General features: G+C 36.6%; 2 protein-coding genes across 3 annotated transcripts; both read right to left on the bottom strand.

The window, feature by feature from the left end:
* Positions 1-319: 319 nt before the first annotated feature.
* Positions 320-7,476, bottom strand: LOC114721207 (ion channel DMI1). Of its 2 annotated transcripts, XM_028907030.1 has the most exons (12): positions 6,809-7,475; positions 6,043-6,111; positions 5,346-5,960; positions 4,902-5,084; positions 4,689-4,748; positions 4,382-4,585; positions 3,584-3,832; positions 3,301-3,399; positions 2,463-2,657; positions 1,097-1,189; positions 734-1,003; positions 320-541 (listed from the first exon to the last, which is right to left on the bottom strand). In XM_028907030.1, exons 1-12 carry the CDS (start codon positions 7,286-7,288, stop codon positions 323-325), a joined length of 2,736 nt encoding a protein of 911 aa, XP_028762863.1. In that variant the 5' UTR covers positions 7,289-7,475; the 3' UTR covers positions 320-322. The 2 variants fall into 2 exon arrangements, 1 of the variants encoding a protein (XP_028762863.1); XR_003738042.1 differs by lacking the exon at positions 320-541 and having other exon boundaries at positions 868-1,003; positions 1,097-1,173; positions 6,809-7,476.
* Positions 7,477-10,046: 2,570 nt separating this feature from the next.
* On the bottom strand, positions 10,047-12,628 carry LOC114721208 (uncharacterized protein At5g49945-like). Its single transcript, XM_028907031.1, has 3 exons — positions 11,564-12,628; positions 10,678-10,881; positions 10,047-10,573 (listed from the first exon to the last, which is right to left on the bottom strand). The coding sequence occupies exons 1-3, from the start codon at positions 12,599-12,601 to the stop codon at positions 10,343-10,345; spliced, it is 1,473 nt and encodes a 490-aa protein (XP_028762864.1). The 5' UTR covers positions 12,602-12,628; the 3' UTR covers positions 10,047-10,342.
* Positions 12,629-13,072: the final 444 nt, after the last annotated feature.

The following is a 13,072-nucleotide window of genomic DNA, read 5'->3' on the forward strand; positions in this document are numbered from 1 at the left end:
TCAGACTTACTTAAGCCCTCGGATGGGAGGAATAGTCATACTGTGGCTCCTTTTGATTAAAAAGAAAAGAAAAGATTATTTCACATTCAAAATTGCAGTCGTGCTGCAAAAGAATTTCGCTACAAAGAAAAAACCACGAGCTGATATCCTTTTTCTTGAATCAGCATCACCATATTGTCAGATTTTACATTACCAGTTAATTGTTTGTCGCAATTGGCAAGCAAAGAGAAGGTTGCTACTTTCTGGTGTCAAGAAAGTTAAGGTTACTGCAAGCATCCAGTCATAACAAATTAAGGAACTAGAAGGATCGTACTAACCCCCATCAATCGCCTGAGGCAATGACTACAAAAACATCATCAAGGGACCATTTTTTAGGTTCTGACTTTTCTGGAGGGTTGATGACGGCGAAGTCTTGGTTAGCGAGGCGGTAGCCAATAACTATCTCTCCCCTTTCACGACCTCTGTACATTATATCATAAAAACAGAGTTCTTCTTGGTCAAACAAATAGAACTCCGCCGGCTTAATACACATCTCATTGCCCTGCCATAAGAACAAATATCATAATTGGGCTATTTTAAACCAAACCATTTAAAATTTTCCCCACACAACATTGGAAGTTCAAACAAAAACTCAAAAGTTCAGAGGATGAGCAATTTCGGGGAAATTAATCTATCAAGCAAAGGTTGTGACCGAAGCAAGGTAAAGGATTTCAAACAAGGGCAGACAAAATACCTCCTCGGCAAATAATTCTTCAAGAACACGATTGATTTGCCTGTCTTCAGCCACCATAGCTAGCGCCATGCTAACCAGCTCATTTGATAACACATAATCGCTGATTCTGGAAACAGACACCAAGTTTCTAGTCCTAGAATCCAAAATTTCACTAATTATAATTGATTTATCTGAAGCTTGCTGCATTTCGCGGATCCAAGAGCTGTGAGAAAACCCAGACAACCTCAAAGAAGTACTTGATTTAGAATCTTTGTAAGGTAGACGTCTTGACTGCAAAGCAGAAAAGGAAAAAGGTTTGTTTCTTTTAGGATAATAGTTTGACGATGATCATTGATATGAAACATATGATAAGCAAAGTTGTACCTGTATGTCACGAATGAGGAGAAGGGTGGCTAGCGATCTGGAATCAGAATGAGCAACGGAGTCCTCTACTGATTCATCTGCAAGAATAAGGATCTGTCCTCAGAATTAGTATACAATTGAAAAAAGTTTCCATTTGCATGTGTTACGAAGTTAGCAGTTCTATTTAATGTTCCAAGTTCTATTGTGTTGTGAAACATAAGGCTCAATCATGTGATACTAAGTTGTAATAATCGTGCATTTCTTCTCTCATTTTCATTGGAGAACCTGATAGCAATTACATTAAAACTATACATACGTTTTCTCCTTTTCTAAATTGTTTCTGAAACAGGAAACAGGAAACAGATACAGTTCACATAAATTTGTTAGTGCATGTTCTTAGGGTGACAAGCTTGAAGCCAGCAAATTATTGATGACATTTTAGTAAAATATGAACCCATGATCTCTTTCATATTATTATATATTTTGAATAAGATTATAAGATGAAATGGACTCATAAGATAACCAATAATTTGTGCTTGGTAATTGGGTTATTAAAGAAACATGACATGGCGTATTCATATAGAAAAAATGCAACACCACATGGACATGTTAATACGTCAAACACCCCTTGCAAGTGCATGCGCGCACACAATATAACTTCACACAGGCACACCACAGAAGATGTCAAATTTGAGTCAAATGATTATTTTAAAGACTTTTTAAGATCAAATTATCCAAACATGTTTGCTAATTTTATTGAAAAAGAAGCTTGAAATTGCTAAATTTCAAGTCAGGTTTGGTAATAACACTTTAATAGGTTTTGACAATACTAGATTTGCAAATAACAATACATTTTTGTAGGAATTCCTTATTTGGGATTTAGTAATTTCAATTTTTTTTGGGTGGAATTCTCACTTTTTTTTTCCCGGTGAATTGCTAATTTTATTTTCAAATTGTTTAGAAATGACTTCAAATTGATTGTTGATCAAGCACAATGATATTGTGTAATTCATAAAGCTAATCTCACTTAATAGGATAAGGTTTTATTGTTGTTATTGTTTACAAATGACTTTAGAAAACTATTTTTCAAAATAGTAAAACAAAAATAGAACCAAACATGCACTTAGAGTTTCTATCCTATCCATTATAATAAAATTTGATCATTTATCTCATCATAGAATAGCTCAGTTCGGTTTAAAATTACACTTTATGGTTGGTCCCTCATGAGATCAGTGAATATGAAAATTCATACATATATTGCAGGTTGAGGATTAAGCCAGGAAGAAAAAACAACTAACAAGCCTTATTCCCCTAAGCATGGTTACACAGATCCCATGAAACCAATGCGCCCTATTAAAAAACAAGAAAAGAGGATTTTTAAACTTACTGAATCAAAAGTCTCCAAAGGAAGAGACTCCAAGTGCCGTCTAATCACAGCATTTCCCTCCCGATGAACAAGTTTTATATTCAGTAGGCGAGAAACATCAAGTCCACCATCAATAAGCTTCTTCTCTCTTTCCTTTTCAGGAACCTCATTAAACATCCACAGTTCTGACCCGGGAGCCAATAACGCCTCAAGAACCTAAAAAATTCCAATTGATTGATTAAGGAATTCAAGGGCAATGGGAAAGTCAGAATGTGGGCAAAAAATCTGTGGGACATGGATATATTACATACATGTGACAATCTGCCATCATCACGAGGTCTATCAGTGGGATAAAAAGTATAGTTCACTTTTGCAATTTGCTTTAAAGCTTCAAGATTTGCATACAAACTCTTTGATAGAAGATCTTGTATGTGCGTGCATGTGCATGTGTGTGTTTGTGTTCCTTGACTTCAATAAAGATTTTGTTGGACATGATGGAAAAACATAAAATGATGAGATCCAATTGTTCTCAAGACTATCCCCTCCTTGTAATATAGTATTAGTTATTCACTGAATAATAGACCACGAAAAAATATCAAGTTTCTGTCTTTGGCTTTTTCTAGCTAGTCTTTTGTTTCCAAAAACAATCTTTGATAAAAACATTAGCATACTTAATCTTCTTTAGTAATTTAATTGATATCAAGAGTTTTTAAACATTGGCATCAAATTGACCTTATGTGGTAAAAATCTGAATTAGTTCTTCGCCTGCATCAAATTGACTGGCGTAGTACTCCAATTTATTAAACAGATAAGGGTGATAAAGGCAGTACTATGGATAGAGCACAATATAGAAAATTACCATAATCATATCATCAATATCACGCCGCCAGCCACAAAATAATATCTTCTCTGGATATTTTGGTGGATCAGGTATCTTTAGAAAATGACCTTTGCGTACCTGCACAAATTATGAGATTAAAACAATGTGCTAATAGCTATTGTGGCTGTCTGGCTATGGAAATTATTACACAAGTGACACAGCAATCATTGAATTAAAAAAGTAAAACCTAGTCATTTCTCCAATCAGTAAACATACTGAATAAACCCAGTGCAGCAATATAGAGTTATAATAGAAAGTTAACCTCTGGAAGAGGTCCTGGAGAATAAGTGTCATCATCCTCAGCTATAACAAGAACTTCATCCCCTTCTCTCATGACATAACTATCATCCGGATTTATAATAATTTTCCCCCCTTCTGCAGCCACCTTAATTCCACAGGGTATTGCATCAGCAAATGAAATCAGTACATCTTTAAAACATAGACCATCCAGTTCAGGCCACCTTTTGATGTAAAACTCAGCATTCTCGAACCCCAGTATATCTTCCCATATCTGATCGAGAGAAGAAAACAAATGAAACAGCACTTCAAATTTAAAGAAGGTCATATAAAAATCTGATGCAATAAAGAAAAGTCCATCACACTCGTGGCAATATTTATAAAAACAGGTTGTGACTTCCCCAGTCTAGACAACAGCAATTATTTTACAAAGAGCACTTTCAGAATTTAGCTAATTAGTTGTTGGATCAGTATATTATATAAAATTAAAATGAGTCGCAGTTTTATTTTGCTAATAATTGATGTGATTGTTGATTTTTTTAATGGGATCTTGAAAATTTTCTTGGTGAGCGGTTTCTTTTTGGTGAGGGGGATCCTGAAAATTTTGAATCCAAGTAAATGCACAGGGTTGCGGATAATTAAGAAGAAATTCTGGATTCCACTTAGCAAGCATATTCTACTTAGGCAAACAAGTAGAGCAGAAAATAGGAACAACTCAACATGAGATGGATGAAGCTGATCTTATTCACCCAGCTCCTATTACTAGAGATAGGATCCCCCATTTTGAGTAAAGTTTACTACAGGGATGCAGTTCTTTTATAACCTGTGCAAGGCCAGGCTGCAAAGCACACTGAATCATCAGACGTCCAATTACATCATGTGCAACTACTGTCTCAATAAGTTCTCCGCCCACAAGTTTGACAAGGGGTTCATTATCAAGGTCACTCATCTCCACCACAACAGGGCCCTTTAAACCCTCCTTTACTCCTGTGAGGCTAAGAACAACTCTCAAAGCACGAGCATCACTCTGGAGACAGACATGAATAAAACATTAGTAAAGGAGAATGTCCTCAGGAAATACAAGCATCACCTAACAGGTCAAATGAAAGTAAAATGAAATGATGAATGACCTGATCAGCATTTTCATCGGAAGCCAACACAATGATAGCACGTGCCTTTGAAACTGAAACCTGAGAAAAAAGATTCAGTATGATAAGAACAACTAGTGAGGCAAAAAGTTAGAAAAGAGAAACCAAACAATTATTTCTTGCGCTGAAGCAGTAAATTAGTTTTGGCAAATGTGACACATGCCTAAATGATAGAACAAAAACACCCGTTCATACCTTCTTTAAGTCAGCTAGTATAAGAGGACTGCCACTTCTACATATAACTGATGTTCCCATAAAGTCAAATTCCAGCTTTGCTATGTCAAGTTCCATTTCCTCCTTTTCCTTTTCTGCAAGCACCACTATAACGCCACCACCCACACTCTTATTTGCAATTGCCAGCTGCTTCAAAAGAGAACCCTGCATTCAATTATAATTTATTAGCATCTATTTTTTTATACCTACTTTAAAAGAATATTACATAGGCAATCTCAGAAAAAGAGAACTATTAAAAAGAAAAATGTTTAGCATGCAAGAAGTGTATACACACGAGGATAAATTATGCCCCCCACCCCCCAACAAAAGGTGATTAACATGACATTCTGGGCTAAATGACAAATACACACACACACACACACATATAGAGAGAGAGAGAGAGGGAGAGAACACAGAGCAGATTACCAATTTGTCACTCCACCCAAGAATGAGTACGTGGTTCATTTCTATAACTTCGCTCTTCCCTTTTCTGAGTGAATCCACCTTCTCTGATATAGCATCTGAAACCAGACCTAACATCATAGCAAATATCAGCATGCCTCCTGAACTAATAGAGACAGAGACAATCCTCTGCCCGGTTCCTTCTGTTTCGGCATGATTTCCTGAGTCAGCTACGTAAGTCCAAGAATGCCAAAGAGCTTCAGCAAGGCTACCACCAGTCACCGCATACAATGCTAAACCACCAAATCCTATAAGAAATAGAGTTGCAAAGAGAAGTGCAAGTAGCTTTGCATAAGGATATACGGAGAAAAATACATCTACCATATAAGCAATTTTCTTCTTTAATGGTACATCCTCCTTGTTATTAGTTCTCCTGAACAAATAGATTATTCGAGGAAGGTAGTCAAGATATTTGTACAACAAAAATGGCAAGATGAGTGTGGCCACCACAATGTACAAAGCAACTTTTCTACTGTGAGTGTTCTGGATATTGGAAAACGAAGCATCATCTTCTCCTAAAGAGCCCCTTCCATTCTTGTGACAAATATCATTTTCACAGCACAGGTTAATTTTCTCACCCTGCAATTTAAGCAATTGTAAATATGGATAAATAATCTATCCAAGGAAACTGAAATGTGATTTTTAAGAAGACAAAACATACCTCCAGTTTTGCAAGCCTATATTGTAGATGAGCCGAATAAGGTACAAAAATTATACAAGTGAAAATGAACTGCAATAGGAAAAAAAAATTAGAAATTATAATTAGGCCCTGACAGATACCTTATTTCATTAAGTAACAAGAGAATAAGTGGAAGCCATAATCATAGTGTTAATCAAATATATAACCTCTATCATTTATGCATACTGAAAGCGAGCCAATGCTGCAACTAGGGTTTTAGAATGAAATCGTGCATGAGATGATATGATCCCACGAAGACATCGCTGATAAATTTTTCATTCAAGATCTATATCAGGAAAGACCTCCTACACAGCTTATCATACATTTTGCACGGAAGTGTCCCCAAGGGATCCATGGTAGCAAAGGTCGCTGTTAACTATTACAGATGCTTTCTCAGCAGAAGCTGACTAGATATTCATTTTAGTTAATGCTAAGACAAGAGCTCCTTCTTATCCAAACAGGGGGCAAAAAGCTCCCCAGCAAGTCTCCTCTCCTCCTTCACCACCACAAGGCTATTCAGTGGGGAACCAAGGGGACAATAACCCAAAAAAAAAAAAAAAAGAGATCTTTATTTACTATACATCCCCATCTACTTCCTCTAATTCGAGGGAAAAAAATTGAGGCGCTTACTATTGAAGAAAAAACAATAATATTCATGGTTCTCTCACTTAAGGTTATTTCTCTCAACTAAAATGGGCGAAAACAACAAATAAAAGAAAACAATATCAAGTGCAAACAAATCACTGACCAAATACAAGATCGAAGTATGGTTATTCTGGCGAGGCCTCCTGGTGCTGGAGTGCGCCTGCGAAGTAACAACTGATGTAGAAGTAGATGAAGAAAAAGAAGTTGAGGATGTAGAAGAAGAAGAATTGGTCGGAGGAGCTTGAACAACTGAGCTATTTCCCGCCTTTTTCTGGTTCCCACCCATCTTGGAACCCATCGAATTCGAAAATTCGAGGTTCTGAAACTTGTTGGGCATGGCTTTGACTGTGGTTTTTTTCCTTCTCGTGGTCCCGAGGAAAGAAGGATACTTCCACTGCTCATTTGGAAAATCACCATTACCGCTTGCAGGGCTTCCATTTTCAGTAGAAACTCCGAGATCGAACCTTCGGTTAGTGGTCGAAGTCGAAGAGGGTATTGAAAGTGTCTTAGGTTTCTTCAATGGTGGCCTCTCTACCTTGTTCAGGCTGACACTCGAACTCGAATCTTCATTGCTCTTTGGCATTCTTCGGGCGACACACAGAGAGAGAGAGAGGGGGGGGGTTTATGGGGCAGTGATTGTGAAGTTCTGCGAATTAAACAAACGTAGGTGGGATCGACCAGAAGATGGGATTAAATCAAACACAGAAATAAATATTAAATTTCAATAAAATAATGAAATTTTAGAAGAACGTAGCCTTCTTCACAGAGCTCACTCTGATTCAGGGTGCGCGATGAGCGGACGTGAGGGGGAAAGCCATAAAAATAATAAATTTTATATTTGCATCAAGCTTTTGCTGAGGGGGAATTCTAAATAGAATCTTCCGTCTTTTTTTTTAGTAGGATGGTATCGTTAACTCAGGGTATCACAGCTTATCGGTCAGACTAATCCCAAGGTACCTCGCGCAGGTATCGAGCCCATGACGTGGTAGGGAAGGCGCCTTGCGTTCCCGTTTACGACCAGTCGGACCCGACCTTTACAGGCTAGAATCTTCCGTCTTTAACCTGACAGATTATTTTTCAGATTTTTATGTAATAACTAACTTATATTTAGACATAACTTTCAGATATAAGTTCTGTTTGTTATCATAATTGAAATCATTTATAAACATGTTTTATGTAAGTTGAGACAAAACTCTTCTCACGTACTTACCTCGTATTCTGTAAATCATGATTGAAAAGCTACTTATAAGTTATTTCAAATGGGCCCCCTAATTATTGAAAAATTGTTTGGAAAGTTAAAATTAAAAAAAATAGAAAAAAGAAAACTATCAAAACTTGAACTCTTTGTTCATAGTATATTCGTTTGGAAATTTGAAATTCAATTAAAAAATAAATTAGATAATTATTTCGGGAGATAATAGTGTAACTAATTTACTCCTTGTCCCATAAATAAGTTTCCTATAAATCTTAACATTTAAAATATATTGTGAAAAATAAGAATAGCATATAATATATAAACATACCAACTCTAATCAACCTTTTACTATTCATGGTTTATAATTAATGCAAGTTGTTATGTTTTTTTTTTTTTTTGAGAAAAATTATTTCAAGTTGATTGATGTTAGAAGTGAAAATTGATATAATAATCAAGAAGTATTTGGATCCACATCATTTGACGTAAATGGCCAAGTGTCTTGAAACAAATATTGATCTAATCTAGTTAATTATGCACCAATCTTCTAACATTAACTAGATTGTGAGCTGGCAAAAAATCAAAGTTAAATTAAGTGGATATTTATACTCGTAATTCATAAATAATTCGGTAATTTTATAAATTTTCGCACGCACATATAACAATAGAACAGTAATCCATGCTGTGGCCCGTGGGCCATTTGATGATGACGTGGAACGGACATTGGCCAAGGAGTACGGGAGCAGACGCTGTAGCAGAACGCTGCTCTCTTTCAAATTTCAGTTTTTTCAGTTTGTAGGTTTTTCCATCCCAAATCCCAGTTACTGCTATGTGGTACTCCACCACAACATAACTCTGCTGTCGGTGATTGGTCTCCGAATTTCTTTTAAATTATTAATCATTTAAAAATTTTATTAACATCTATATAAATAAAATCACCATTACCCCAAAAAATAATAATAATAAAATAAAATCACGACCACCATCATCAGATTTTATCCTTCTTTCTTATTTATAGGTATTTAACTAATAAATCATAATCAACATTCTGCAATAGCATATACGAGTAACTCAAATAAAATATTTAAAAAATTAAAAACGGAGAAGAATCATTTTGTGGGGAAGAACTGAGCCAATCAAATCCTTAAACCAAATAAATTTTGCAGTTTGTAAAATCAATTAAGTCTATTCAATATCTCAATTTAATTGTCTGCCCAGTCAGCCATGTCAAACTTCGGATAACGATTCTATCTGAACCATTTGTAAGAACTAACACTAAGAAGAGGTCTATGTTCACTAGAAGAGAATATAATCTTGTCACCTAGGAACTGTGACCACTAGCTTTACGTTGCTATCATTAGGAGCAGAGAAAGAATACATATATTTTATAATTTCAGACTTTGTTCCCTTCAAAATCCTGCCAGGACGCGGTTAGACATCTCTAGTTAACTTATGGATATGTTTGGATTAGCAGTGGAGAAGTAACATAAGTCAAATTGGCTAAAAATCAGATAGGGTAATGTGATTTATGTTAGGATTGGATTTTGAAAAAAAAGTCAGTTTGAGAAGCTAAAACTTGTTTGGATGATAAATGTAAAAATAAGTTTAGATGTAAAATGACTTAAAAGGACATGAATTTTATTAATAGTAGATATCTAATATTAGATATATATATATATATATAATGTGACTATTTTTTAAGAAGGAAAATAAAATTATTAAAAGTAAATAAATTTAATTTATTATTAGAAAAAAATTATATGTATAATGTGGCCATTTTAAAAAAAGTAATGAAAATAAAATTATTAAAATAAGAAAATTTAATTTATTGTTATAAAGGAATTATATATATAATGTGACAATTTTAAAAGGAGTATTGAAAATGAAATTATTAAAAATAAAAAAATTCAGTTATTATTAGAAGGAAATTGAAAAATAATAAAATACTTAATATATATGTAATGGATAAATATATAAATTAGAAATCATACAGGGGCTCTCGTAACTGAGGAGTGTGTGTGTTGTGAACTTGTGATTTTGTTTTATTATTGAGGTGAGAGAATATTCATGCAGGGATGAAGATCAGGTGGGTAAAAAATTTTAACACAGTCATAAATTTTCCAACGGTTTCTTTCACAGCACCCCAAAACGCACCGAAAGTTTACTTCACCCAGAAACCCATTTCAACCTCAGAAGCTCAATTAGCCACACGTGAACCCAAACAAATATTTTCTTTGCTTCTTAGCTTTTGAGGTGGGGACGCACGTTTGGGATCCCAAACGTGATCCCAAACGCCCCCATACCGGTCATGCAAACTAGAAGAACTATAATTTTAGGAAGGTCGAAGGGCAGATGGGAAGCCTTCCATGCCTCTGCAGAAGGCATGGTCCCAGCAAGAAGATGAGTTCTAAAAACTGAACCATGAAACTTGAGAAACTTCAAACACTAGGAACCATGGGTCATTTTCATTCTCGGCATGGGCTTTCTCATCTGACGAGCACGCTCTTTTACTTCTTTCTTTCGGATAGCCTCGGCACTGAGCTTCGCCTCAGCCTCTTCCATCATCTTTTTCTTTTCTGCCTTTCTTCTCTGCATGGCCTCTTGCCTGGCATTACGAAGATCCTTTTGTATTTCTTGAGAAACCCTTACCCGGGCAACCTCTGTCTTGGACCGAGCCTGCAAAAAACCAAAGTCAAATCATGTATCATATTGTGCTTAAGTGATCATCATGAAAAACAAGTTGTGAGCGCATTGTAATTTGGTAGGGAGAATTCACCAACCTGAGAACTTAATTTATATCTCCCAATCAATTCAATGTAATACGGCACAAGAGCCACTAGTCGTGCTAGATGAGCCATGTTGTTAACAGCTGGAAGCACAAACTTGAACACCAATACCTTCCTGCGGATGCCTTGGTGTTGATCAGAGAAATGCATAGAAATGAAACTTTTTCCAAATTTCTCAAAAGCTTTGTCACCGAACACCTATTTCATATTGATCAAGTTCAATTTTTTGTCCAAGAAACAAATTTAACCTCGACAGAATAATAACCGTGCAGCTGATCCAAGATACATTTTCTGGCTGCGTAGAAAACAATTATATATATTTATTACTCTTTTCGTTTTCAGGGAAGAAAACAACTAAAGCCCACTCCATTATTACCAGTCAGGACACATGACCACTTTAAAAAAAGGGGTGAAGGAGCATGTACAAAGGCCCACCAAAAAGATTGGGTGCCAAGGGATAAAGGTCATTGATATTTGGAGATTCATTTTGCAAATTAAGATCTCGACAGCCATAGATGCATTCAATCATTTTGAGATAGTTTGTACCGCAAGTTTACATCCAATCTTTGTAACAATTTTTTTCCTTTTACGTTGTCTCTCTTCATGACCATTGTCTCACTCCAAATGAAGTATAGCTAACCCATGTCGGCAACAAAAAGTTCATAAATGCTCCTCCTTATGAAAACATTCACCGTGAGTAATGGTACCATTCAATGATTTAAACATATAGTTGGAATGTAGCTTAGAGGAATTCCGCGAGGAATTGAGCAATCAAACAAGTTCAAAGTACACACCAACTAGAAACAATCAAGCTCCATAGAACATAATGCAAAATGAGGGACATATGATTTCATCACTAGTAAACAAAATAATTCCAAACCTGGTCAAGCACCGCCTCGGTAATCAAATCAGCAGCCACTTCTTTTGATTCTGAAATAACAGTCAATTCCTCAGCCACCCACTTTCTCCCGTTAGGAGGCGAAAGAAGACTCGCAAACCTCTGTAAATCTCTCTCATCTTTTTGCATGGCTTTCGCAGCCTTCTTCTTTGTCATGGCAAACACCACATGGTCCATGGCATCCTCATTCATGTACGCCTCAAAGGTAATTTCGTCCCTAGTGGGCACGACCATACTGCATATCCTCGATATCAGATCCTGCCTACTCTTCAACTCCATCGTAGCCAACAGCCCCTGGCAATACCTTCTACCACTGGCGTAGAACTTGAATATTGTTTGCCCTTCTTTCAACAAAAATGGAGAGTCATCACCACCTTCGCCAATCCCCACAACACAAAAATTCTTCTCGAAAATCGAATCCTTCGCAGCGAATTGAGCAGCACAGGCAAGGGCAATATGCTCGTTCTCCCGCTTCCCATGGAAGTAATTAACGGCAAATGTGATCAGAAAACTTCCGGAAACAATCTCAATCCAAAATGAACGCCAACCCTTAACATTCATAGGCTTCGGAGGATCAGTTGATTCCGAACTATTGCCAACAGGTTTGGCATTTGCCTCAACAACAGGAGTGTCCGAAGCGGATTGCTCAGTGGGGAGGCCTTCGAATTCATCTTCATCCCAGAATTCAAAGGCTGTGGTGACGGTTGACGTCTTGGGAAGATCCGAAGGTGGGGATTGGATATCGGAATGAGAATTCAGGGATGGAGCTGGGTCAGGAGTTTTGGGATCAGGCGGGGTGAGTTTGGTGGTATGGGATACCGTCACGGGAGGTGATCGGAGAGAAGTAGGATCGATGAGTTCCTCATCGGAATCATCTTCGCCGTCGGCTTCGAAGCCTTCGAAATGCGAGTCGGCGAGAACAAAAGAGCAGCGAGAGAAGTGGTTGAAGAAGAGAGATATGAGGTAGAGGAGGGACAAAAGGTAGAGTAAGGAGGAAGAAGATGGCTTTTCCATCGCCATGGTTCAGACTTCAGAGTGCGAGAGAGGAGTGACAGAGCAAGAGAGAGAGTGAAGTGTTTGTTCACGGCTTCGTTTTTTCAGCGACCCGATTCATATTGGATTTCCGGGTTGCCGGTTCTTCCCGCGACCATGATTGCAATTACAAATAGGTACGGAATAATACTTTCTACTAATTAATACTCTTCTGATCCTCTTTATAGAGTAGAGAGAAGATATTTTTTGATCCTATTATAGGAATTGAGAGAAATTTTTTGTATGAATGCACAATTTTACTTCTTATTATTATTGTGTTGACTTTGTTTGCATGAGGTATAATGTACTCCTCCGGTCCTAATTATAAAACCCAATTGACTTATTTGAGGAGATTAAGGAAGTAAGTTAAGTTGGTTATTTATAATAAATAAGTGTTGTTATTCCTAAAATATCCTTGCTAATTAAGTATATTGACTAAAACTATCATTATTAGAAAGA

The sequence above is a fragment of the Neltuma alba genome, unplaced genomic scaffold (genome assembly GCF_004799145.2).
Source record: "Neltuma alba isolate B1F8T4 unplaced genomic scaffold, ASM479914v2 tig00012014_pilon, whole genome shotgun sequence".
Taxonomy (NCBI): Eukaryota; Viridiplantae; Streptophyta; class Magnoliopsida; order Fabales; family Fabaceae; genus Neltuma; species Neltuma alba.

Bases quoted from the DNA above. Each gene is read 5' to 3' on its own strand.
- LOC114721207 (XM_028907030.1), bottom strand. From the start codon at position 7,288: ATGCCAAAGAGCAATGAAGATTCGAGTTCGAGTGTCAGCCTGAACAAG. The intron at 3,833-4,381 runs GTTATAAAAGAA...TCTCTCGATCAG, and splicing joins TGCAGCCTGGCCTTGCACAG to ATATGGGAAGATATACTGGG. The intron at 542-733 runs GTATTTTGTCTG...TTCTTATGGCAG, and splicing joins AAGAATTATTTGCCGAGGAG to GGCAATGAGATGTGTATTAA.
- LOC114721208 (XM_028907031.1), bottom strand. From the start codon at position 12,601: ATGGCGATGGAAAAGCCATCTTCTTCCTCCTTACTCTACCTTTTGTCC. The intron at 10,882-11,563 runs GTTTGGAATTAT...AATATGAAATAG, and splicing joins CCGAGGCGGTGCTTGACCAG to GTGTTCGGTGACAAAGCTTT. The intron at 10,574-10,677 runs GTTGGTGAATTC...GGTTTTTTGCAG, and splicing joins GATATAAATTAAGTTCTCAG to GCTCGGTCCAAGACAGAGGT.